The sequence below is a fragment of the Populus trichocarpa genome, chromosome 6 (genome assembly GCF_000002775.5).
Source record: "Populus trichocarpa isolate Nisqually-1 chromosome 6, P.trichocarpa_v4.1, whole genome shotgun sequence".
Classification (NCBI taxonomy): Eukaryota; Viridiplantae; Streptophyta; class Magnoliopsida; order Malpighiales; family Salicaceae; genus Populus; species Populus trichocarpa.
The window spans coordinates 3,586,528-3,612,209 of NC_037290.2; the positions used below are offsets into that span (position 1 = coordinate 3,586,528).

Consider the following 25,682-nt stretch of genomic DNA (forward strand, 5'->3'; position numbering starts at 1 on the left):
CAGCAATTCAAAACTTACAGTATCACCAAAGGTGTGATTGAAAAGTTTCAACTTTTTTTTTTTTTGACACTGCAATGATATCATGATAGACCTAAAATACCTTTTGCACATTTTTTCAGCTTTGTAATTTCACATCAGCACTCTATCAAGTTAGGCCTTACCTCTCCACATTTTCCTTTTCTCTCATATTTGGTCAAATCTTTCTAGGGGAAAAAGTGAGAGAGACAGTGAGCTCTGAACTTGATTGTTAACATGAAAATAGAACATTTAATATGATGTTGATATTTTTTAAAAATATATTAAAATATTTGTTTATATTAATATACCAAAATCATTGAATTACCATTAAAAAATATATAAATTTAATTGTTTTTAATAGATAATCATACTTTTAAAATTATAAAAAAATAGAAATTACCACACCCTCAAATAAATGCTTACAATGTTATAAAAAAGAAAAACAAGGATAATTACATTATATTTAAAATATTTTCAGCTCTTCAAGAATCATGCCATCCCAAAACTAAATCTATGACAATTTACCCTTTTAACACTTATCCAAATCATTAAAGTTATGAAAATCATATTAAATCTACTTAATAACTTTTGTTTAATCATGACTCAAAATAAGAAATTATTTTCACAAATCATGTCTAAGAGAGATCTAGATCTTAAGTTTATGGAAATTTATCCTTTGCCACCATACCCAAATCCATAAATTTATGAAAGCAACCTTTTTCCCACCATGCATTGCCCCATAAATGGAGGAACAAATCTATTTGGCTAATTACTGTATCAAGATTAGTATTAAAATACATCCTCTAAACATTAGTCAATATTAATTAATTAAAATGAATGTGGGGCTACTCTACTCTACTCTTGAATGCATCAACATAAGTATCAAAACCCATAACACAACGACAGTTGCAGTCTCACACAGTAGAGAACCGAGAGAGAGAGATTTTATGCAGCTTTCATTCACTCATCACTGCTCATTGTCATTTCTCGTGAAAAAGCCTTACGTGAGTGAAGAGAACAATTCCTCTTCTCTTTTTCAGATTCGGACCTTAAAGCTCTCTCTCTCTCTCTCTCTTCCCTGTCTAAACCCACCTGTACTAAAAATTAAATACAAAACAAGAAACATAGTACTGTGTACTTTCTTTTCTTGCTTCCCTCAACTTCACACTTTCCTTTCACTTACATAGGCCTTGAACCATTTTCTTCTTGTTTTGTTCTTTGATGTATATTGATAAATATGAGTACATTTACAGCCCATGCTCTATAATGCATTAATCCTTTGTCGTCCTTCTTTGGTCTGTTCTCTCTTGTTCTTTCCTCTTCCTTTGATGTGGGTCTTTTTGTTTCCAAATCACATTTCTTTGATCACTTCAGACTGTGCATTGCTTTGATTCCAATGAAATCTCAAATGGGGTTTTCTTGAATTGTTAAATGGTCATTTGGGGTTTGCATTTCTTGGTCGTTGCTTGATGAAACACCTCTCTAAGTCCCCATCGAAGTGTTCTTGCTGAAAAGTTTGATTCTTTGATCAAAAGATCAAAACTTTATTGTCGAAGATAAGTGGGGTTTTAGGACATGGTAATGTTCTTGAGTTGGGGCGTGAAGAAATTTTGAGTTCTTGCACTGAACAAGTGTTAACCCAGGAATAAAAGACCAACTCAATAATGGCATTTTCATGCTTGGTGTATCTTTTTCTTGGGTTTTTATCAAAGTCTTTGTTAGTGACTGCTCAGTTGGATGATCAAGCTATACTGTTAGCCATTAACAGAGAGCTTGGAGTCCCTGGGTGGGGTGCCAACAACACAAATTACTGCAAGTGGGCTGGCATTAGCTGTGGCTTGAATCATTCAATGGTTGAAGGGCTTGACCTTTCAAGGCTTGGCCTTCGAGGTAACGTGACTCTAATCTCTGAGCTCAAAGCACTGAAGCAGCTTGATCTTTCTAGCAATAGTTTTCATGGTGAAATTCCTTCAGCTATTGGGAACTTGTCTCAGCTTGAATTTCTTGATTTGTCTTTGAATAAGTTTGGAGGCGTGATTCCTATGGAGTTGGGTAGTCTTAAAAACCTCAAGTCATTGAACCTTTCTAATAACATGCTTGTAGGACAGATACCTGATGAGTTTCAAGGTCTAGAAAAGCTGGAGGATTTTCAAATTTCTAGTAATAAGCTGAATGGTTCTATTCCATCTTGGGTGGGTAATTTGACAAACTTGAGGGTTTTTACTGCCTATGAGAATGACTTAGGTGGTGCAATTCCTGATAATCTAGGTTCAGTTTCTGAGTTAAAGGTGTTGAACCTTCATTCCAACATGCTTGAAGGGCCAATACCAAAGAGCATTTTTTCTATGGGGAAGTTGGAAGTCTTGATTCTTACGCTGAATCGGTTGAAAGGTGAGCTTCCTGAATCAGTTGGCAACTGCAGAGGCCTCTCCAATATCCGAATTGGAAACAATGATCTTGTAGGAGTCATCCCTAAGGCTATTGGGAATGTTAGCAGCCTCACATATTTTGAAGTGGCCAATAATCATATGTCTGGTGAGATTGTGTCTGAGTTTGCTCAATGCTCTAATCTAATCCTCTTAAATCTGGCCTCAAATGGATTTACTGGAGTTATTCCTGCTGAGCTTGGACAGCTTGTAAATCTGCAGGAATTGATTCTTTCGGGTAATAGTTTGATTGGAGATATCCCGATATCAATTATTGGATGCAAGAGCCTTAACAAGCTTGACCTTAGCAATAATAGATTCAATGGCACTGTTCCTAATGGTATTTGCAACATGTCAAGATTGCAGTACTTACTTCTGGGTCAGAATTCAATCAAAGGTGAGATACCTCACGAGATTGGAAACTGCTTGAAACTTCTTGAATTGCAAATGGGTAGCAACTACTTGACTGGAAATATCCCTCCGGAGATTGGTCACATCAGGAATTTACAGATAGCCTTGAATTTGAGCTTCAATCATCTCCACGGACCTCTGCCCCCTGAATTAGGGAAACTCGACAAGCTGGTTTCATTGGATGTCTCCAACAATCAACTTTCCGGCACTATCCCTCCTTTATTCAAGGGAATGTTAAGTTTGATAGAGATTAATTTCTCCAACAATCTGCTCAGTGGCCCTGTACCCACCTTTGTACCATTTCAAAAGAGTCCAAATTCAAGCTTTTTTGGGAACAAAGGACTCTGTGGAGAGCCGTTGAGCTTGTCATGTGGAAATTCTTATCCTTCTGGTCGGGAGAATTACCATCATAAGGTCTCTTACAGGATTATACTAGCTGTTATTGGCTCTGGTTTGGCGGTATTTGTCTCTGTAACTATAGTTGTTCTACTGTTTATGATGAGGGAGAGACAGGAAAAGGCAGCCAAGACTGCAGGGATTGCTGATGAAAAAACCAATGACCAACCAGCAATTATAGCTGGCAATGTCTTTGTTGAAAATCTCAAGCAAGCAATAGATCTTGATGCTGTTGTTAAAGCAACTTTGAAAGATTCAAATAAGCTCAGCATCGGAACTTTCAGCACAGTATACAAGGCAGTTATGCCTTCTGGGATGGTCTTGATGGCGAGGAGACTAAAATCCATGGACAGAACCATAATTCATCACCAGAACAAGATGATAAGGGAACTTGAAAGACTGAGCAAGCTCTGTCATGATAATCTAGTGCGACCCGTTGGATTTGTAATTTATGAAGACGTCGTTCTTTTGCTGCATCATTATTTACCCAATGGGACATTAGCTCAACTTCTTCATGAATCAAGCAAGAAGTCCGAGTATGAACCTGATTGGCCTATGAGGCTATCCATTGCCATAGGGGTGGCAGAAGGATTGGCTTTTCTTCATCACGTGGCCACAATCCACCTTGATATTTCTTCTTTTAATGTTCTTCTAGATGCTGACTTCCAGCCCTTGGTTGGGGAGGTGGAGATATCGAAGCTCTTGGATCCATCCAGAGGCACAGCAAGCATCAGTGCAGTTGCAGGGTCATTTGGTTATATTCCCCCGGGTATGCATATTTAAACCGTATCATTCTAGACTTGGTAGCTGCTTCTTTGTTTCTCACTGTCATTCTACTTTTCCTTTGCTATGCAGAGTATGCATACACAATGCAAGTTACAGCTCCAGGAAATGTTTATAGCTATGGGGTAGTACTGCTCGAAATCCTAACAACTCGGCTACCAGTCGACGAGGACTTTGGTGAAGGGTTAGATTTGGTGAAGTGGGTTCATGGTGCTCCAGCTAGGGGAGAGACTCCTGAGCAGATACTTGATGCAAGACTTAGCACCGTTTCCTTCGGTTGGAGGAGAGAGATGCTGGCAGCTCTTAAGGTAGCGTTACTCTGCACCGACAGCACACCAGCCAAGCGGCCAAAAATGAAGAAGGTAGTTGAAATGCTTCAAGAAATAAAGCAAAGCTGATGGAGCCGCCTGTGAAGCTATTTGATTCTGCACGGCCTATATTTATTAAGACTATGGTTAGTGGGCTGTACACAACATGAGAAGCTTGTTTCTGAATACATGATTCGTTTCTGATATGCCTACCTGGAGGAGTAAGACTCACTTTGTATATTTCATTTCGACCTTGGATTCTGTCCATTTGCTTTGTACCAAATTCAGTTCCAGCAATGGCAACTTGTAAAGTACTATTTGAGTCAGGAAAAAAAAGAAAGCAGTTGAAGGGTGGATGGACGGAAGAGGGTGCTTCATTAACAAGATCACTCTTGGGTTTTTATTGCATGTTAAGCCTAAAATTTCTATCCTGAAGTTCTGGTCTTGAAATGTTGGAAATATATGTGAACAGTCGAGTATAATTTTTCTTATGAAATTCCAGATTAGAGTGCAAAGTTTTCAAATATGTTAAGATTATATGCACACTACAAGTTCTTGCTCTCCACAACTAATTTCGCCCAGTCTATCGGTGCATATCTCTCACCAACCCCCCGCGAAACCCTTCATGTCAGAATGGAGAATTTTTAGATTTTTTTTTTTTTTCATTTTCAAGGGGAGGATGTTAGGACTACCTGTCTTTCTTCTTGAAAATGTTCATGCTCTTATTATGATTAATCGGCTGACACTTTTACGTGGAGGCTTCTTTTTCACAAGAAGATGAATCCAATCTGAACACTATTACAAATGACAAATATTCATCCAGAAGTAATACAATGGCTTCAAGAAAGTATCCCAGAAAGCAGACACAAATAGGAAAGAAAATAAAAACATACAGAAAACAGGGCAGACACATGCAGCCTCAAGACAATACCTGGAAGGAACCAAGTGTAATGCAACCAGAAGAGCACTCACAGCAGAAACAGAAAACATAGACCAACAATGCCAGGGTAAATTCTGACTGGCTAGTGAACTGAACAGTAGAATAGGTATTTCATGCTTCTTAACAAATAAATAAATGAAGCTCTAACATTCGAAAATATGCAATTTTCGAAGGCTTTTTAAGACCTTGCACATCTTGTGGCACGAAAGATTTTCACAAATCCCAAATGTATAAAATCTGAAGAGACTCCAAGCACCCAATCCCACCTTCTGGCAAAAGCTTCTGCTCAGTACACATAGCCATAACAATGGTAGGCTGATCATGTACCTCGCCTATCTTTAGCCAACTCATCCAATCCATAGTAACCCAGAATCAGAGTTTGAAAAATTTGTATATTGAAAATAGATTTGATCAGTCTTTCCATTTTCGTATTCCCCAATAAATTTAGATATCTCAAATGCATCTTCTGTGGTGGCACCTCCAATTAAAAACCCACCATTTTTATTCCTCGCAAATGCTTAAATTTTGAAAAAATAATTTCGCAATGCCTGTTTCAAAACTTGGCCCCTCTAGAATATCTTGAAAGAGAAGTGTTCTTGCACGATCCAATCTCTGGGAGTGTAGGAAGAGCTTGGAAAAAAGAAATGAGGGTCAAGAAACGTCAAGTGCCAGGTAGTTTTGGAAATCTGCAGGTTGTTAGAGCTTATGATTGAGCATTCAATTCGAGCCGATGATAATGCAAGATCGTGCATTAAATCATGCATTTTAAACTGCATGAAAAGCATTTTGTCCTCAACATCTTGAAAAAAAAAAAAGAACGATAAAGAAATTGCACCCAAAAGATATCATTGAATTTGTAATCTTTTGGAAAAATTGAACGATAGATATAGCTACAGAGTAATAACAACTCGGCTCCAGATATAGTTGTTTGACACCCTCATACCATTGCATGAGCAATTCAACAAAACATTAGTTTATGCCACTTGCAAGAATATTAACGTTTTTTTTTCTTTTTTTACCAGAGGAAAATAAAAACGACAATCACAATAAATAGGATTTCAGTGGAATTACATTGTTCACCAATCTATACCCAATTCTCTGGAGAGGAAGAGTTTGTCAACATACATTATGACTGGCGCAGATGCAGCAACATAACTCTGCATTTGAATTATTGCCGAGCTTTCTGCAAAAACAAATGAAGAAATCAATACGAGTGATTCTAAAACACATAAGAGTGCCTGCAGAACAGACACGTTTTAGTTTGAAATAACCACGGGCATAATTATGGTGCACCAAGTCAGATAGAAAGTGGATTGGAAAACAGGTTTTAGTCCTCCCAGCATAATTGTTTGCACACCTTTCAAGAACATATGAGATATTGAATTCAGAAACAAGTGTTTGAAATGGTCCAAGCACTCACCATCTTCATTTAGCTTCTTTAAAAGTTGTGCTTTAGTAGGAAGGGCGTACATCCCTGCAGCAACAGCTTTTCTAATTGCCCACCCATGATGGGGAGCAAATACCTGTGCATAAGCCTTCGAAGCAGGGCCCTTCAAAGAATTTCCCCTGGCACAGGAATAACAGGAATTGTTAACCATCTTTTCAGCCATAAACAAAGACCATTAATCCAGAATCAAGGCCAGTCTGTATAAATCTACAACTATAATTTGCTTATTGTGGTCAGGAACTTGAATGTGTATTAATTAAGGTGAAACACAAGCATCACCGTCTACACACTGGATGTTTATTGAGGCATGCAGCTTATAAATCAACCAATCTATTGCTTCACACATCAAAAAGAACGGTACCAAGTCAACACCAAAACCTTTAAGAAGATGGCTTTTAACCAGAGGGGGGGATCCGCTCCTTCCCGCATGAGGTACACTGACTATTCTCACCTTGGCACAATATGAGTATAATTGGAAGTAGGTACACAGCAAAGAAATGGGGGTTAAATACCCAGTGATCCACAAGTGATTCAGGACAGAGACATTTGGCAAAACTAGCATTAATAAATCACTCAACCTTTACACAGTAACTAAAAAAACATGTTAATTTGAACCTAGGTTCAGAAATAAGTAGACTTGATTTGAAGACATGTGATGTATATCAGTTTCATCCTTAAGGAAAACAAAATCACGAGCTGAAATGGCAAAATGAGTGTTAAGTTGAAATTATACAATTGACCATTCCATATCGCTATTATGTATGATCTATTACAACGGCATTGGCAGGACATATCAGCTATTATGGAACGTCCCATTATGTCGGCTAGAAAGGCACTGGAATTGTAAGGTAGCTGAAAAAAACAAAATTTCCATCTAATGCAGGGAACTGAAACAAACAGATGCCCATACATAACACCGTCCACTGTGAGCACTAACCCAGGCAAAAAACACAATTTTATGAGCACATGAAACTAAAGCCCTGGACCATAACAACCTCCAGTTAAGCGAGCTCATCATCACAAATATAAAACTTCAGACCCCTATCCCATTGTGTAGTGCCTAATCCTTTAGCCCCCAAAATCAGTTTCCCCAATTCACCATGAACAAATAAGATCAAAAAAGAGTTAACATGAAAAGAATCTAAAACACAACCACCATTTGCCTCCAATTTCTCCAGTTTATATATCAATTAATCAGTGAAGCAAATGCCACAACTGTTGTCTATATTCCTCTGCAATTGAGGACCAAATATGACTTTAAACCTTCACAAGATCCTGTCAATTGGAACATCCTGCTATATTCTTTGTACAAATTTTAGCAGTACCCACCTTGATGAGAATTCAGTTGATTTTAAGACCAAATACTTGTAATAAACTCGCATATGATTTTAGAATTAATCACTTCACACAAACTAAAGGAAACGTAACAAAACAGGAAACTAGACATGCATACATACATTAGTAGGTTGAATTCTTGAAACTACAGCTCCGAACAGCTAAGACAGGCACATCAAAGTCAACAATGATCAAAACTTATAGAAACAGAACAACCCAAATCGAGTATGATCATCATCAACATTGAGCAGAAACCTAATACAACACCTCACAAGAAATCAGGCATCAATTCATATAACTTAGTAACCCCCAGTCTAACCACTAATATCCTTTAATCAAGACTTAATCATGGAACTATTCCTTTATTATACATGAAAAAGTGAAGCAACTCACAAACACAATTTCATCAAGTACTTGAAAAATTATTAAAACCCTGTTCATGTAACAATAACTATCTTCCATAACGAAAGGCAAAAGAGAAAGTAGTAGACACATACTCTGTAACCATAATCTGCTCAAACAACACCCTGACCATATCAAGACCACGCTTTACTCTCAAAAGATTTCTTGAATGACTCCCACCTTTTCTCACAGAATTCCTTTCTACATCCTTATCTAACACACTTTGCAATGTACCAATCGATTTTGATGCCTCTGCAAGATCATGCACCTGTTTGTTTGATTTTATCATCAAAAACACGAATTTAAACAAAAAAAAAACATGGGTTTTTGGATATTGATAAAAATGAATGATTTACCTTGGCGACATAATCCATTTCGGCGAATTTAAAAGCGATGCCTAAGCAACCGAAGAGAGGAGAAACGAGAGAACAAGCATGAGAAAATGGTGCCACTTCAACTTCTTGGGTTTGAGATTTTATTGTTGCTTCTAGTTCTTTAAAGGCTTCTGCGATCTTCTTCAGTGGCTTTTCAGTCTCCAGATCGCCCATTTTCTCAACCCTTTTCGTCAAAATCTAAATCTCTCTCCCTCGATTCTGGATTTGTTGATGATGGTGATGAGTTGTTTGTAAATTCTTGGTAATGCGGAGTTTTTATAGAGAATGAGGATTAAATGATATCTCAGCACTTATGCAGAATAAACTTAACCCATTTTTGCACTAAAAAGAAAAGAATATTCCATTTTCATCCTTGTAGTTTACAAGTTCCCAATACCAGTCCTCTAAGTTCCGACGAGCCTATGTTTTTCATCCGCATGTTTAGAAATCTCTAAGAGGGAAATCTTATATTTAAAATCATTTAAGAATTAAATTTTAAATGAAATTTAATCTTTAAATATGATGTAAATTAGATATCAACTCTTTACAATTACAAAATTTTAAAAAAATTAATATTAAAACTTTCTCAAAATATCTATCTAGTTATTTTTTTTTTAGAAAACCTTTGAAAAAATATGATGAAGTTAATAGGTGTAATATATAAAATAAAATAAAATAAAATAAATTTTATCTCTTTTAAACATGTAAATTCAATTTATTTATCAATTAAATTTAAATCAAACACTATAATTGAATTCAATTACAGTAAAAAATTAGTTTCAAAATTGTTTTCAGTAAATAAAATGTGAGATCATGAACTATTTCACATATCATAGAAGAAAATATTCTATTTACAGCATTTAGAGAGAGAAAATTATGATTATTCCTTCTCACATTTTAAGTTCCTCCCACTTCAAAAAAAAAAAAAAATCAATTTTATCATGGTAAAAAAGCTACAATAAAAAGTGTTAACATGAGACTTGTAGTTTAGAATGCATGCAAGGAGATACAAGATGCGCACTTGCCATCAAATCCCCCTTCCTCTTTATGCAAGTTGGACATTGTGTGGATCATCGTACTCCACAGCCGAAAGGGAACAAGAATCTCAGCATAAATGACAGATTATATCTTTAATTGATGCTATTTTTTGTATTTAATTTTTAATACTTTAAAATATTTTTTATTTAAAAATATATTAAAATAATATTTTTTTAAAAAATTATTTTTAATATTAATACATCATCAACAACAACAAGAAGGATAAAACTTTTGTTCAGATTTTTTTCGCATAAAGCGAACCCAATCCCAGACAATAAGTTTCTAACCCAATCCCAGACAATAAGTTTCTTCTTCCTTGTAAAAGTTTCACATAATTTTATTTATTATTATTCTTTGTAGAGTAAGAACTAAGAATGGTATAACATTTCCTTTACCACCAATTAAAATATATCTATAAGACAATGTTTGACAATGCGGTGCACTGTAGATGGCACCACGGCCGAAACATTATTTTTTGTGTTTTTACCTGTGAAACGTTGCCAAACAGGCCCTAAGCTAAGGCATGCAGGCCAAACTTAACAGTAACCAGAAACAACCACAAAAGAAGGTGAGGCGGGGCGGCAGAGATATTTCCCTCAAGTGCACGATCATGAATCTCAAGGCACGCACTATCTTTGATAATTGCCCCAGTCACCTTCCTGGAATCACATACAAACCAAGAAAGGAATAGAAATGATGAAATTCTCTGAATTCTGTCACTTGACTTTTATTTAGATTTAACCATGACAGCATTGCTGACCAATCCCATATCCAGAAAACAAATAAAAACAAAAGGGCACAAGGGCCATTGCCATCAAAGCTAAAAGTGGCTGTGTCCAAGCATTCGAACCTCACTAAACATTATCGATGACAAAAATAACACACCAGCGAACTGAAACTGACATATCACAAGCTAAAATTGGATTCAAGAATCTTGGGACTTGACAATGAAATTCTGGCGAGTGATTGGATTCATCACCACTGGTGGCCCTCCGGTACGAGGCCATGCTTGAAATTTCTTGTCAGTCTCCTCCCACCATTCCTTGTTTGAGACTGTTCTGGGTGTGGTGCCTGGATTCAAAAAAAGTGACCTTAAACCATGGCAACAGAAAATAACTAAATCTTCAGGCCAGCTAAAATTTACCTCCAAATATCTTCTTGTCAGAAACAACATAGTCACAAACATATGCTATTGCAAATGATCCCACGAGAGCAGATACTATGTACTTGGTTGACATGTTCAAACTGTAAAGGAAAAAAAAAACATTCACATGAGAGGGAAGTATTAGCACCTAAACAGATACTTCACATTCCATTACTTCAGTTATGAGAGCCTGGGACATATTTTTTTAAAAGAATTCAGGTAATTCAGAAATGTGAGTTTATAAAGAAGTATCCCGGCTGCTCCAAGAATGGAAGACTTTCTACAAAGCAGAAACTGCACAAATGAACTAGTAAAGATATTAATATCAGAGGTTTTTATTCATAATGTGCTTCTATAGTGAGAATAACCATAAAAGATTGCCAAGCTAAAATTGGGGAATTAGAATAGAAGCAGAATTTGCAAGCAGAGGCAGAGCCTCATTTGAATAGAAGCAGAATTTTCTAGTAAGATATATTTTTGTGAATTTTTTCATGAAGTCGAAAATTTTGCAAGTTTGTGTCCTTGATAAATTTTGACATCTTTTGTTTTTTCAGTTAAGTTTTAATATCCTTGATAAAATGTCAACACGCATAAGCATCCCAAGAAAATATTTGCTAGTAAACAAAGTTGGTCCTGTAGAACAAGCCTGTCCAGTCCATGATTTTGTAAACAGAAGAAGCATGTAGCCATAAAAAATAAACAAAAAAACATGGGTGCGAATTGGCAATTAAGAGCTTGCTTCAAAAAAACTAGACTCATAGTTTTCAGCGCACAAAGATCTGATTAATAACACAAAAGTGTAACACATGGTAGCATAAAAAAGAAATGCATCTCCAAATCAGATTGTGCCAAACACAGCTCTAACTGGAAAACAAAACTACGACTAATCCATATCACTACAGGTAATCTTGACGATCAAAAGGATCTATGAGGAGCATCACTCATCCAGATGACCATCTATAAATAGGTCAAACATATCATGGGAATAAGACCTACATTCCTCTGTTCCCATGAATAGCTGTAGCCAACCTATCTTAGAGACTTTTTTTGGGAAAAAATATCCAAAAGACATGTTGCAATTATGCACAAAAGAAAGTCAGATCAAACAAAGAAAGAAGCTTAACATGCCACCAAACCTATACAACAACAACAACAACAACAACAACAAAAAAAAACCGAAGGAAAAAAAAACCTCTCTAAAAGAAAGGATAATGTAGCAGTAATGTCAAGGAAACGAAGCCTAGGACACAGACCACATGAGGTCCACATAAAAATATTGCAGCAGTCTGTAACAGCATCCCATGGGTTCATGTTATGCCAAGGGAATAAAATAAAAATACATCATATAAAATAGCATCATCACATGAACAAAAATACCTATCATCCACATTTCCCAGATTCTTAGCTATAAATTGGTCAAAACACCATGAAGAACTCCCATATGAACTAGAATGATATGCACACCGCATCTGATAAATGGAAAAGCATCCTAATACTTCAAATTGAGTGATAAAATGGTAGAAGGTTGAGTTAGGTTTTTGATTGAACATACAGATTATTGGGAAGGAGGGAAAAAAAAGAAGGAAAAAGCACACCACACAGGACATGATAACATTAATCAATTAAAAACCTGACAGAAATGAATCCAAAAGCATTAGCTAGTTTTATAATTCCTCATTTTCAATCTAGTTTCCTGAAATAAGAGACAACCAATCCCCTGTATGTCCACAACAGAAAAACACCATTATTATAAACAATCTCCTACAACACACTAAAGCTTGAACGGCATAGACTTCCTATTTCCACTGCCACAGTAATATCAACAAAAAACATTATCCTACCATTTTGCAAACTATAAATCCTCTCTTATTCCCTTACAGCATTTACATACCAAAACATTCACCAGTCAACACGCCCACGCCATTCATTAATCTTTTCAAAGCAGAAAACAACATGAACATGAACAGATTCGTACATAGCAAACCTTCTATCTCCTAGTAAAACCCCACAAACCCGTATCCTTCTAAATCATTATTTTTATACATTTCTCATAAACCCAGAACCCAAATCAATAAAAAAAAACGACCCAATTCAAGATTCCATACAGTAATTCCTCTCTGTTTTGCACCAATTAGATTCAAATTTTAGATGCGACCCACTTCGTGCAATCTATTTAAAATCAAATTCAACAAAACGAAACCCTAATGAACCAAAAATCAAACGTTAAAAGATTATCCAAAGTCTCTGATACACTGTCTTTGGTTACCAAACAGATTGAGGAGCTCACCGATGGTGACGAATCAGCTAAGGCGATCTGGGTCCTCCTGCGGTCTGCTTGAAGCTTCTTACAAGGCAGAAAAAGAGGTTGCCTGTTTTTGTTTGTTTTTATCCCTTTTCGTGTTGGGCTGAACTTGTTTGGTCCAGATTTTCTGTTTCTTTGCTTATTGGGCTAAGACGATGCAAGGGTTTTCTATATCTCTAATTAAATTCATTTTCTCATCAAATAAAAAATAATCACAAGACTATAAAATTTATTAAAAAATTACTAATTAAATTCATTTTCTCATCAAATAAAAAATAATCACAAGACTATAAAATTTATAAAAAAATTAATTTTTTTATAAGAATGCTTGAAAGTTGATAGTTCAAGTTTGAAACTTTATGAAAAAAATTTCTTAACACATGCTTATAGAATGCATAATTATTTTAAATCTCACAGTTTAAAATTAACCAATACGATGAACATAAGAAATAATAATGTTCTTTTTTCCTACTCTTACTAGATGACAAATTATTAGATATTTTCAATGCATTATTTTCTCACTCACATGAAAATAGAATCTGCACTTGACTTAAGATTTGACCTAATTTAAGGCACAGATTACCGGATCTGATTTTGAATAAAAATTAAAACAATTTTGTTTTAGATAAAAAAAAATTAAAAACCTTCTTAAATTGATTTGGTTAATTAAATTATGAATTAACATGTTAGACCATCTAAATTTAATTGTTTCAATATCCAAAATAATTTAAAACAATATATATCTCGGATAAGTACAGAACAAATGGAGTTTACTGAATCAATCCAACAAGTAAGTAGATTTAATAACTGATTTTACATGAGAAATGGAGCCCTCCTACAACTCTGAAAATACTTTCAATTTCTCATCATGTTTGATATTAGTTTTCAGAAGTGAGAAACCAGAAGTGCAAAGAGAATAAAATTAAAAGAAACTAAAAGGCTTCTACTTTTATTGTACATTTATTACTGTACACATAAATTCATTTTCCCAGTAGTGAATTGGAATAGTTAAATTATAAATTTTTTTTATTGTTTTTGTTACCTTTTTTTTTTTCACCCGATTATCAAATTTATTGTACTTTTTTAAAAATATAACCATAAAAAAAAAATCCAATCCATAGCATAATGCGAAGTAAGATTTTGGTTTGGTTTTCAGTAGTGTCACTTGTGCAGCAACAGAAGCCAACTATGCATGGCTAACCATGCTAGAGGGATTGGACTAGGAGACAATGCGTAGTTTTCGGTATCTCTTACTATGAATACATGGAGGAAGAACAAGTGAGGTTGATTTCATTAAATAGGCTTGATATCTCAAAATAGCACACATGATCAAGCAGAGAATTTACATACACATTCATCATCATTCAACGATGGACATTTAAAACATATTACATTCTTTAAAACTCCAAGCGGAATCCAAGCACTCTTGCAGGACCACTGGGCAAGAAGTAAATGGTAAGGCACCTTCCTCTTGCAGTCACTGCCAAAAATATTGAGATAATAGAAACAAGAAAGGTAAAGAATGAAAGAATTGAATGTGACGAAAGTAACCAACATCAACCAATCTTGTTCACATCACTGACTTCTTGTAACACTAATAGAATATGAGATATATACGTTGTGACCAACATCAACCAATAAATTCTTGTAGCTGTATGGCCTTTGAGCTTTGAGCTGATTGATCACTTGATTCTTGACTAACCAGAAGAATGTGCTTCTCTTACTTCTTTACGATCAACAGCCAGCAGCTTTTAGGAAGTTATCAAAGGGGCTTGATGCTGGTAGCCTGAAGAAGTTAGGCTGATGTTGATACACTGTCGCGCACTGCATTTGAACAGTGCCAATTGGCGGTATTTGTGGGCTTGCAATAAGATTTTGGTCGAGGAAAGGATTGGTAGCCTGCATATTTTTCAGTTAGCAAAGGTGAGGGATTTTCTCATGCTGATTAATTCAGCATGCCAACGCATTGAAAACTGTCAAGGCTAAGCTTCATAGAATGTAATGAAATGTAATGTAGTATAATCATAAAATCACATGCACATGGATGATAAGTGAAAATAAATGCATAACTAGTATGTCATGCGAGTATGTCCAGGTTGAAATTTCATGAAGAAAACACAACCATCTGAACCCAAAATCAGCATAAGAATAAGATATTACCTTCCTCGCCTTGTCATCATATTTCTGAAAGGGGACATTCATCAAACTCTCCTGTCTCAATTGGACACTCATCACATGAGACATCTTCTGTTGCTTTCCCATCTGAAGTGTTTCGCAATGGTGAGCCATTTCCTTATAAGACACATCAGGTGCAGTTACAGACAATCGTCCAACTTGGTGTGTCGTCTCTAAGACCTGCACACATAAATCATCTATCTGTGATTGTGCTTTTTACTATTTTTTCCTTTTTCCGCATAATTGCAAGATTTCAATGTGTTAGCTCGAAGACGAGTCCCAAGCCCAAACCATTAGGGCCATGAAAAGTAAGGCCTCAAGAGCAGAGAAGACTGAACAATATAAATAACTTGCCCAAACCATTAGGGCCATGAAAAGTAAGGCCTCAAGAGCAGAGAAGACTGAACAATATAAATAACTTGTAATGAGAAACCAACCCGCATTGTGAATTTTTAGTTATAGCATCAACAAAAGCCTGCGTTGCACTTCTAAAAGCAAATAGCTCTTAACTAGAGAGCATGATATAGGTAACATACTGATTCTAGAAGTTGATTGACGCTCAACAGGTTGGTGGCTTGGAAGACAATTTCTGTGGTCTGAGTGGTTTGACCTTCCAATGAATCTAGAAAAACATCATCTACTGTAAAAAGTGGAGTGCCCTGCGAAACAAAAACAAGATGATGCAAGCACCAATTTTATTTTTTTTCTGAGAATTCAAGTCCCAAGTATTAATAGAAAAGAAAAATAGTGAAAGGCATTTACCTCCACAAGAGAGTTATCTTTGGAATCAACTTGATCTATTTGATTTGGAGTATCCATAAACAACTGGGCTCCCAAAGGACACACATCATCAGGTAAGAATTCGTCGAGGAGCTTCTCCCGTTTAGCAGATACTTCAGACTGTAGAGAACAAGTCACTGTTTAATGCATAGCGATCACACAGTGATAAATTTACAGTAAAAGCACTAAATGACAGCCAAAAATACTTGAATAAATCAGATAAATGCTTTACATTTGCCAAATTTGCCAAGCTCTTAGCAATCTCAGCAGCAAAGAATTCCCTGCTTTGGTTCCCAGTAACATCTATCTCTGAAAGGGATTTTAAAGCTGAACTATCATCGTCCTTAGATCCATAAACAATTGCGGGGTGGCCAGAATCTGTAGCCACAGCCTCTAACTTGCGGTCTTCAACTAAGCGCAAATATGGATCAACCTGATACAAGCATGAGACTGCGTCAAAAACATAAAGTTCATGGTTATATGTCACAAAGCACGTGAAAGCAACCAGAAAAAGTCATTTGTTTGTGACAGTAGAAAGCATAATCCACATTTAAATATAAAAGCTTCAAGCAGATGCTGAACGGATGTGTTCAAGGTGAACCAATGCAAGTGCAACTTAATCAGCAATGACACACATACCATTTTTTCTGTAAGCACCACCTTGGTACAATAAATAAGCGGAATAATATTGAAAGCTTTTGATGAAAAAAGAATCATCGAAGTTGCCAGAGTAAAGAGGGACCTGCGGCGTGATGGTGAGAGTGACTCTGCAATAACAGCAAGATTGTGGCTTCAATTAAAGAGATGATGCCCAATGAACACAAATTTTTAACATGTTCATGCTACTTGACATGCTTATTAGCATGAAAATGGTTGGAAAATAGCAGGAAAAACTGAACAAGATTGAATTCAATTGAACCCCAACCACTTATTCAAGAGGACTGTATTCTAATTACACAATTTTAAAACTGAAGCTGCGGCATTTACTTTCAGCAAAACATCATGGGACTCAGTATTCACCCTGTATGCACTGATAAAATTCATCCACCTCCGCAGTAATCAAATCTGTAAGTTAAGAAACAACTCAATTTTTCTTTTAATTATATGGATGGAATACATAGGCTAAAGATTTTCCTGAATGACCTACCAAAAATATTTGTGAAAAACAATTCAGATTCGTGAAAGCTCCATCCATGCTCCTAAGAACCTATCAACCTTTGTTGTGCTTAGTCCATCACAATTATTTCCACAAATACCCTTCATCATTAAAATACTACAAAAACTAAAAATGCTTTACCATGTCATCATCTCAACCACAAGCCAATCATATTATCTAGGAGATTCATTTTTAAATTCAAAAGTTTAATCTTAGTCTACTTATTTTCACTTCACTCATCTGATATATGCAACTTTGTTGATCTTGGATATAGATAATACACAAAGTATGTCATCTTCTAGTTTTGATAGAAACTCAACTAGGTTCAATAACACAAAACAACATTCCACAAAACAATGACTCTGGGAACTTACCTTCTTGCTTAAGAGCAATGTTTCTCAAGGAAAATGCAAGCTGAAAACTTCTAATCAAAGCCTCATCACTAGAATTCTGTGGAACAAGATAAAATGTAATAGAACTAAGAAACTAACCACAAAAAAAAGAGGGGTAAAAGAGAAGATAGAGCCTTTGTAGAGATAAACAACAGAAATATTCTGCACAACCATTCATGATCAGTGTGACACATAATTGGTGAAAACAATTTAAGTCTTAGGAAACCTAAATTTGCATCACTTCACTTCTCACAAAGCCTATCAATGATTAAATTTTGTGGATGCTGTATCTTCTAAATTAATGTCCATGAGAAAATTGTGGTATGCAGTAGTAGTTAGAGTTTATCTCAAGGACAGTAAAATACTTTGCAATAAAAATAAACCTGCTTTAATAATTTTTTTTCATATGCGGTTAGAGAAATGACAAGCTTAAACATCGCTGGTAGACACAAATAGCTTGAAACTGTTATTATCACTGGTGCAAATTCAAATGCTACTATCAATACATTAAGAAATTACCTTGGTTCGAGAAAATAGCAATACCAGGCTATATGTATGAGCAATTGCTTCATAGTTTTGGGGTGTATTTGCAGGAGAAATGGACTGTGTCCAAATCGATGAAAGCAAGAGAGAGATCTGGCGGCTACTCAACCTTAGAGAACCAACCTCCTGAGTTTCAACCAACACAGAAGATTCAGATACAAATTAATGATGGACTAAACTAAGACAATTTTAATAACCAATTGAAGAGTTGATTATTTTTGGTATCAAAGCTAGTGATTATACATTGAGTAGGGACAGCAATTCCTACATCTGAAAACCACTTTTTGTATCGGCCATAATATACATGTATAAAGCTAAGGCCAGCTCTTGCACAAGATGCATCTCATGATTAAGTCCCTGCCTGTCCAGAATACAGTATTTTAAGTATCTCCAAGCAAACTCTTGTGCTCCTTTCTAAAGCCATATTGATGAATTGAACACTAGGTTATTTTAGAAGAAAAATACATAATTGGATGTCTTCTGCATAAGCAGTGAGGATCATGCTGAATTCTTTGTGCATAGTTTGGATCACATTATGAGGATCATCCTATAATGCGTAGGTAAGGAAGAAAATTGTAACAGATGCAACCCACTGAATTTAAGTGGTTACACTTGAAATTTGACCCAAATGGACGACTACAATTTATAAAATACTAAGTTGACATTGTCAAAACTTACAGTTTCCTTATTTAAGATGTTCACGGGATTCTCATCTGATGTTGAGGGTACATTAGAATTTTTCATGCTGTGTACTCGACTTGTAGATGACTTCAATCTAGCAAGGATCCCATTATTGATTTGTTCACCTTCAAGGACATTATTTTTGTTGTCTTGACAGGCATTTTCCCTGGTGGAAGTTTTATCCCTTCTTAGCTTGTCAAAAAGAGCAGCCGAAGAAGAAAAGACAGAGACAGTTCTTGATAGAGTCCGTGAAAGATCAGAGCCTTTATTTGACCCAGGATTAGTTGAGGATGGACGAGGCGAAACTGAAGATGGCACAAGAACAACAGAAAAGATGCGGTGAGCTCCAACTCGTGTTTCATGGTCAGGATGGACCATAGCTGGAAGTAACTGATGAAATAAAGTTTCAGGGAATGACTGAAAGAAAGAAGCGAAGTATATTAGATAAGATACAGAAATGAAGGTACTCAAATAATCTAAAATATTCAAATAGACCATGACTTTGGCTTTGCCTTGTTTTGATATGACAAATTTGGTAATGAGGCAACAATTTGAGCTGTACGATAAACAGTGGAAATCGTAGTTCTAGCTATAACAGTAACATTCGAGATGTTCTCCAACATCACAGCCATAATGTCAAGGATCGGGCCTGCATCTCCAACCTGTTCACCAGTAGTATCCAGTTTTTTTCTATTAGAAAATTCCGAAGTAATCGATAACTGTATAAAAACATTTACAGCACACATAAAATGAAATTTTATATTACTTCAAATAGAAACACATTTTTAAAAGTCAAAGAAGCATCACACCAAGTTAAGTAAAAGCTAATGGAGATGAGTGTCACCTTATATGCTAACTCAGTAAGGCATTTATCTACCACTTCTCTAAAGTTTTTGTTCCAGTTTTTTATTTCAGCTCCCAGATTGGCATCATCAAGTGAGCAGTGTATGCTTTTCCGCAAATGACGCATGACATCACTTACTGCACCAATTATTGCCAGAGAAGGGTCAACCTTGGCATGTTCAGCAAGGGCAGTGGTAACCTCAACAATATCGAGCTGCATGCTGGGTTCTTTAAGGACATTTTTGTGATCGAGATGCTTAATCAATATGGACAGCAAAACATGTGTATGTTGCCCTAGAACATATTAAAAAAAATCGAAAGAGCATGATTAGTCTTCCATCAAACCACAATTAAAATTGGAAGAGCACATAAATAGCATGCTTCATAAAATTAAATGAAAGGGAACAAAATACTGTTTTAGGAATACCAATTGAACAGTTAAAAGATTGCTTAAATACCAGAATTATCCATTAAAAACTGCATATCCTTTAAGACTGGGAAGGCAAGACCATTTTCAGGAGACCATAAATTTCCATTATCGAAGTATCGGAACAAAGATTCGAGAACACGCCGAATTGTTGTAGCCTCCTTCCCTAACTTCGCCATGTTATGCAAGCAAACCCTGGACCAAAAGCAGGGGTTACGGGCCTCTTCTCTGCCAAACCAGAAGAATGATGAATAACTATTAGTTGATGACTAAAATACAATAAACTATGTCTTCACCAAGAAAATATTGTGTCAAGAGATTACGCTGTCATATTTACTTCGCCTCTTTCATTCACAATTGTCCTCCAAGAAGGAACCCTTGTAATGACCTCTGGCAAAGGAGTAGCAAGCCCCTCATTTTTCAGCACTTCTTGCACCCACCGATTCTGAGGACCTGGTTTGTCAGTATCGAGGTTCTCTGAAATCCTCTTAGGACCTCCATAATTTTCCAAGACAACTGAAACTATCTGTTTAATCATATGAATAGTATTAAAAAAAAAGTCAGGAGTACACTAAACAATGGTTTATATTTGTACTCAAAAAGAAAAGAAAAATGAATGAGCTGAAACGTAGGTCATATTATTTAAATTGTAAGGAAAAAAAGAGAAATAAAAAGGAGAAATAATAAATATGCAGATCAACGAGTTTGTGTTAAAATGCTCAACTGCAGGGACTTCCTTGAATAGCTTCTACAGTAAACTCTGTGCACATGAATATGCTTATCGGTGTTATTGCATTGTGCAAATGGTAAAGATCTTGTTCTTCTAAGCACAAGCATGCGTGTTCAAGTCTTGAGGGCAGTCACTTCAAGTTAAGATGTCAAAGACAGACCTCTCTCAGTGAAATAGGAAAGTTCATGTGCAGATTTGAGCTGCCTCAGTTACCACACTTCTTCTTTTTTATTTCTTTTATGCATGTATGTCCATATATAAGACTTATCTAACTAAACAAACATCAGCCAAATTAGCAAAGTAACAGCCAACAGACTGACTAAAGACTTGGTCATGTTGGAAAACTATGGACAAGTTGCAAAGCACATTTGGATATAATTAATTATTTTTCAATTCTCAGGGAGAAATATGGAGAGCATAATAAGAGGTATCAAAATTTGTCATGTGTAGGTAAACTAGCAATGAATCCAAGACAGTCCCAAAATCTGCTTACATTGTCGAACTCCACTGAAATATGAGAGTGTTGACCCATAAACCAAATCTACAAACACAAAAGTCAAAAAATTGTCCACTTAGCATAAGAATGATTGAAATGAAATGTATTAGTACTAGAGAGTGTGTACTTATATTAGTTATATATAACAGACAAAGAAATCTTTCCCCTGAGACCACTGGCTCTCAGAACAATTTTGAAACCAGAAAGACTCTCAAAATGGTCATTGGTCAGTCAAGGTGCATCTAGAATTAAGGAATAATCACATTTGACAAACTTGCTGGCTACAGTAAGATTCAAGATATGCCTCTTTTATCAGGATCTCCCATTGTTCAATGTAAGCGAAGTGTCACTGATTTTGGAAGGATCATAGTTCCACATTTTGAAGAAAATAAGTATTAAAATTGGGTAAAAAGGGTACCATAGAAGAAAGGGCTTGCAGCCCAGCTGCACATAGACTTTTTTCCCTTTCATCCTTTCCCTCTTCTTGAGTAAACTGACAGAGTTTTGGAATAAATCCTTCTAAGTTAAACATGAAAGTTCCGTCATTCTGCAAAATTCAGCTATAAGAGATAAGTTTGAAGGTTCCTCTGCACAGAAAACTGAAAGCTCAACCACAAATTACCCCTGAACATGATGTTGAGTTGCTAAGTAACCAATAGCACCTACCTGGTTATTTACAAAATCAAACAGAGTCTCGCATCCTATAACTTGAATGTCATCCTGCCGTGTTTGATCCAACAGAGTACTAATGATGCTCAGTAAGCTACTTGCAAACAGAGGCCTGTGAAATGGTCCCCGATCATGAACACACCCACATAGTAGAGGTGAGAACAAGGAAAGCCAATACAGATGCTACAATATTTACTCAAGGTCGGATGAAATAGTGAGTGGAAAGAAAAGAACATTGTCCTAGCTCTTAATCATACAGCTAGGGTTAAAAATACTTGAATTCTCAATAAGGACTGTTGTCCCTTTTTTCTACAAGTGTGATTTAAGAAAGCTTAAACGGGTAATAGTAGTGGTTTATATAGTGCAAAAGAAAATGTGAAAGAACCCATATAAACAACAAAAACAACAATAGATTTTAGAAATGCAAATATTGCACAACCCACAAAAGAAAGCATAACGGAGGGAGATAAACTCACATTTGCTCCTTGCAAGTGATCAACAATTTCCTGTAAATGCACATCACAATTTTTGCAGATTGAAAGTTCTCGATTCTCAGTTCCTTGTAACACCTTTGCTCAAGAGAGCTCGTGATCTGATCACAAAATTTGCAGCCTCCATTAATCACAAAACAACCATAACAGAAGGGAAAGAGTGAGAAAGAAAAAGAATCGATATGATTTTTCATGCAATAAAATAGTCTGACGTGAGCAACATTAAAAACACAATCTCATTCCAGCAAAATAAGAGGGGAATGGAGATGAAAGAGGTAAGATAAGAAGAAACCGGCAAAAAAAATCCTATGATATCAATTTAGACGTGCCTCCAGTGTACTGATGGGAAATACAATGATTTATGTGTGCATCTGGTTCAGCACGTTTTATGTCTCTTGACAAAGAATAACTTAATCAAACAACTAACAAGAGAAGGGTACATGAAGAGACACAAACTCTCACAAACACTAGTTCCATACTAAACAAACAAATGAAACTTGGCTGATGCATGTTATCTGACTTCCTGATTTCCAAGAGAAGTAACACTTTTTTTAGCAGATACTATTTTTCAATCATACAGAAAGAATTATGGCCAATATCAGCCAAAATCCCACCTTCTTTTAAGAAATAAAGATATCCATGATCATCAGGAGTTTCCAAAATATTAGGCCTGTATCACACAACTATTGCATTAATTTGAGGTTTATATGAGACAAAACTATACCTTCGGGATACGGAGAGGATTTTTAGCAGCATATTCACATAGTTTTCCAATCTTCCGATCATTAGGTCCTTCCTCCTGTCATTAAATGTAGCGTTAACAAACAAATGACATTAAACATCGAATCACCCCACTGTTGAACAAATGAAAAATTTCATATGCATTATGCTTGCTTGATGAAACCATATTTTCAAAGAAGAGCCAGAAACTGTAGCGGCTTAAGATTCATCATCTTTATGCAGGAAGTGCTTGACTGGGGAAGTAAATCAAAAGGGACAGCAAAAAAAATTCAGTTTCAATTTACTAGAAAGAAAGATGACTGATGGTGTGGAATAAAAAAAATTCAACAACAGAAAAAAAGAAGAACGAGGTTTTCTAAAAGGGATTTGTGGTGGCAGAGGAAAAGAAAACAAGATGTTGAGTCTTAAATGGTTACCTTCAAAGCCATTAGGGGATTCAATATCGCCCCAAGTCACAAAATTGCTCCAGGATCATTGGTACAAGATCTTAATGAAATCTGTTTGTGAATGCTTAAAAGTACTAGTTTCTAATACCTAAAGAAAACACAGACCGTCTAGGAGTTGGATGGTAAAATCTTACTTGCATATTCCAAGTTCTTGTACATCTTATTGTTATGTAAAGATTTTATCAAAAATGATACATTATTTGCAACCAGTGACATGATGCAAGGCTGATGCTTGTCTTTTAAACCTTCTTTTTTTCATATTAAGCGACCATGTGCTGGCAGCTGCGACATTGACATGGTATGATTCCAATCAATGCAATACTAACTACAGAAAGATGAACATTTTCTGTCACTGGGAGACAATCAGCTAAAAGAGGGGAAAAAGAAAATGCACACTCCAAATTGGAATGCCACATTATAAAGTATAACTAGCTTATTTTCTGAAATTGCTATGCTTTAAACCTGTCTTCATATAGATTATCCAACAAATGCAATGATAGGTCAGAAACAATAAATTATCACCAGCAACTTGTTATTATGAATAAACATACCAAATGTGAAACAAACATGTTAAAAGAAAACAATGTAAAGAATGCTAACCTGGTTTCGAGGAAAAATATCTGCAATCAGCTTCTTATATCTCTTGACAGGTTGTCTGGACCTTGCCCTCATCGCAGGGCAAAAGAAACAAAGGCTGCCACATGCAGGCATTACTTGCCTTGAAATTACACCCGAAATCGCGCTCATTTTGGATTCCAAAAATTTCCCTCAAAATTTTGCTTTCTTTCCCCTCTAAACCGTGCAGATACTCAAGATTTTGGCAACAAGAAGGGAAAGAAAGACTCGAAACTCAACTGGGTACCCTTCAAATTCAATGGCCAACCTGTGTTGGAAAAATTACAAATTCAACAGAAGGGGTTCTAAAAAATGACTCAAAACTCAACAACCATGCAGAACAAATTCGGATTCCGCTAGGAAAACAATGTGGATTCAAATTCAGGAAAATGGATTACAACAACAGCAAAACATGGATCAAAATCATTAACCAATAACAAAATTATGATGAACTATCAACATTCTTAAAGATAAATAAAACTAACCAAAGGGGTTGTGAGAAATGAAAATTCAAAAATATATCAATAATCAAACCATGAAAATAAACTATACCTCGGAGCCAAGAAACAGCTTAACAGAAGCTGGAAATCTCTCTAAAGTCTAAGCCATGTAAAAAAGGCACCGAATTTCCAGCATTGTCCAAGCCACTCAATTTAATGTCTGTCCTCTCTTTCTTTCTCTCTCTAAAAACTAAACTAAAGAAAAAAGAAAAAAAAAATCTTTGTACCATGAGCCGGCGCCATGTCAAATAAAAATAAAAAATGATTGAAAAGTTCCACACGTTCATAAACGGCATTCCATGCGGAGCCGACGTGCCAGTGAATTATACCAGCAAAGTATAACTTGGTCCTTAATATTGATAAATTTTTAAATTAATCTTTGTAGTTCAAGAACTTATATGTTAACCCTGGATCAACTTTGATCAAAACCGTAAAATAGATCTACCTTTTATAATTTCTAGTCTCAAAATGTCTCAAAAAAATCAAAGGTTTTGTTTTTTATCTTGGTATTAATCTCTTATCTCCGATGATTTTTTGTAACTTGATCTCTTATTTTCAGAAACATCGATAATTAAAGTCAGTATATGCAATACTAGTTAACCACTCGATTAGCATGAACTCATTCAAGCCACCCAACATCGCTTTGTCTTCTTCAAATCTACATAATAGTAGA

At 35.7% G+C, this 25,682-nt stretch overlaps 4 protein-coding genes across 5 annotated transcripts; 1 reads left to right on the plus strand and 3 right to left on the minus strand.

The window, feature by feature from the left end:
- Positions 1–933: 933 nt before the first annotated feature.
- On the plus strand, positions 934–4,838 carry LOC7496137 (leucine-rich repeat receptor-like tyrosine-protein kinase PXC3). Its single transcript, XM_002307996.4, has 2 exons — positions 934–4,020; positions 4,107–4,838. Exons 1-2 carry the CDS (start codon positions 1,683–1,685, stop codon positions 4,430–4,432), a joined length of 2,664 nt encoding a protein of 887 aa, XP_002308032.3. The 5' UTR covers positions 934–1,682; the 3' UTR covers positions 4,433–4,838.
- Positions 4,839–6,111: 1,273 nt separating this feature from the next.
- Positions 6,112–9,160, minus strand: LOC7496138 (accelerated cell death 11). Its single transcript, XM_002308913.3, has 4 exons — positions 8,823–9,160; positions 8,562–8,734; positions 6,703–6,848; positions 6,112–6,465 (listed from the first exon to the last, which is right to left on the minus strand). The coding sequence occupies exons 1-4, from the start codon at positions 9,012–9,014 to the stop codon at positions 6,359–6,361; spliced, it is 618 nt and encodes a 205-aa protein (XP_002308949.1). The 5' UTR covers positions 9,015–9,160; the 3' UTR covers positions 6,112–6,358.
- Positions 9,161–10,580: 1,420 nt separating this feature from the next.
- LOC7473623 (uncharacterized) lies at positions 10,581–13,476 on the minus strand. 2 transcript variants are annotated; one of them, XM_002308914.4, is made up of 4 exons: positions 13,310–13,476; positions 11,023–11,123; positions 10,772–10,949; positions 10,581–10,728 (listed from the first exon to the last, which is right to left on the minus strand). In XM_002308914.4, the coding sequence occupies exons 2-3, from the start codon at positions 11,114–11,116 to the stop codon at positions 10,804–10,806; spliced, it is 240 nt and encodes a 79-aa protein (XP_002308950.2). In that variant the 5' UTR covers positions 11,117–11,123; positions 13,310–13,476; the 3' UTR covers positions 10,581–10,728; positions 10,772–10,803. The 2 variants fall into 2 exon arrangements, with proteins under 2 accessions (XP_002308950.2, XP_024458593.1); XM_024602825.2 differs by having other exon boundaries at positions 10,581–10,949.
- Positions 13,477–14,588: 1,112 nt separating this feature from the next.
- On the minus strand, positions 14,589–25,229 carry LOC7473624 (protein SEMI-ROLLED LEAF 2). The gene is made up of 20 exons (XM_024602978.2): positions 25,062–25,229; positions 24,495–24,777; positions 23,432–23,506; positions 22,693–22,808; positions 22,214–22,328; positions 21,966–22,094; positions 21,545–21,592; positions 20,645–20,847; positions 20,353–20,549; positions 19,896–20,188; positions 19,564–19,713; positions 19,049–19,468; positions 18,347–18,496; positions 17,810–17,885; positions 16,919–17,046; positions 16,512–16,712; positions 16,262–16,399; positions 16,036–16,158; positions 15,485–15,679; positions 14,589–15,223 (listed from the first exon to the last, which is right to left on the minus strand). The coding sequence occupies exons 2-20, from the start codon at positions 24,639–24,641 to the stop codon at positions 15,059–15,061; spliced, it is 3,069 nt and encodes a 1,022-aa protein (XP_024458746.2). The 5' UTR covers positions 24,642–24,777; positions 25,062–25,229; the 3' UTR covers positions 14,589–15,058.
- Positions 25,230–25,682: the final 453 nt, after the last annotated feature.

Excerpts from the sequence above, each read along its gene's own strand:
- LOC7496137 (XM_002307996.4), top strand. The coding sequence starts at position 1,683 with ATGGCATTTTCATGCTTGGTGTATCTTTTTCTTGGGTTTTTATCAAAG. Across the intron at positions 4,021-4,106 it reads ATTTGGTTATATTCCCCCGG|AGTATGCATACACAATGCAA; the intron begins GTATGCATATTT and ends TTTGCTATGCAG.
- LOC7496138 (XM_002308913.3), bottom strand. The coding sequence starts at position 9,014 with ATGGGCGATCTGGAGACTGAAAAGCCACTGAAGAAGATCGCAGAAGCC. Across the intron at positions 8,735-8,822 it reads AAATGGATTATGTCGCCAAG|GTGCATGATCTTGCAGAGGC; the intron begins GTAAATCATTCA and ends TCAAACAAACAG. Across the intron at positions 6,466-6,702 it reads AAAGAAGCTAAATGAAGATG|AAAGCTCGGCAATAATTCAA; the intron begins GTGAGTGCTTGG and ends TTGTTTTTGCAG.
- LOC7473623 (XM_002308914.4), bottom strand. The coding sequence starts at position 11,116 with ATGTCAACCAAGTACATAGTATCTGCTCTCGTGGGATCATTTGCAATA. Across the intron at positions 10,950-11,022 it reads TGACAAGAAGATATTTGGAG|GCACCACACCCAGAACAGTC; the intron begins GTAAATTTTAGC and ends TTTTGAATCCAG.
- LOC7473624 (XM_024602978.2), bottom strand. The coding sequence starts at position 24,641 with ATGAGCGCGATTTCGGGTGTAATTTCAAGGCAAGTAATGCCTGCATGT. Across the intron at positions 18,497-19,048 it reads ACATCTTAAATAAGGAAACT|GAGGTTGGTTCTCTAAGGTT; the intron begins GTAAGTTTTGAC and ends GTTGAAACTCAG. Across the intron at positions 15,680-16,035 it reads TCAATCAACTTCTAGAATCA|GTCTTAGAGACGACACACCA; the intron begins GTATGTTACCTA and ends TTATGTGTGCAG.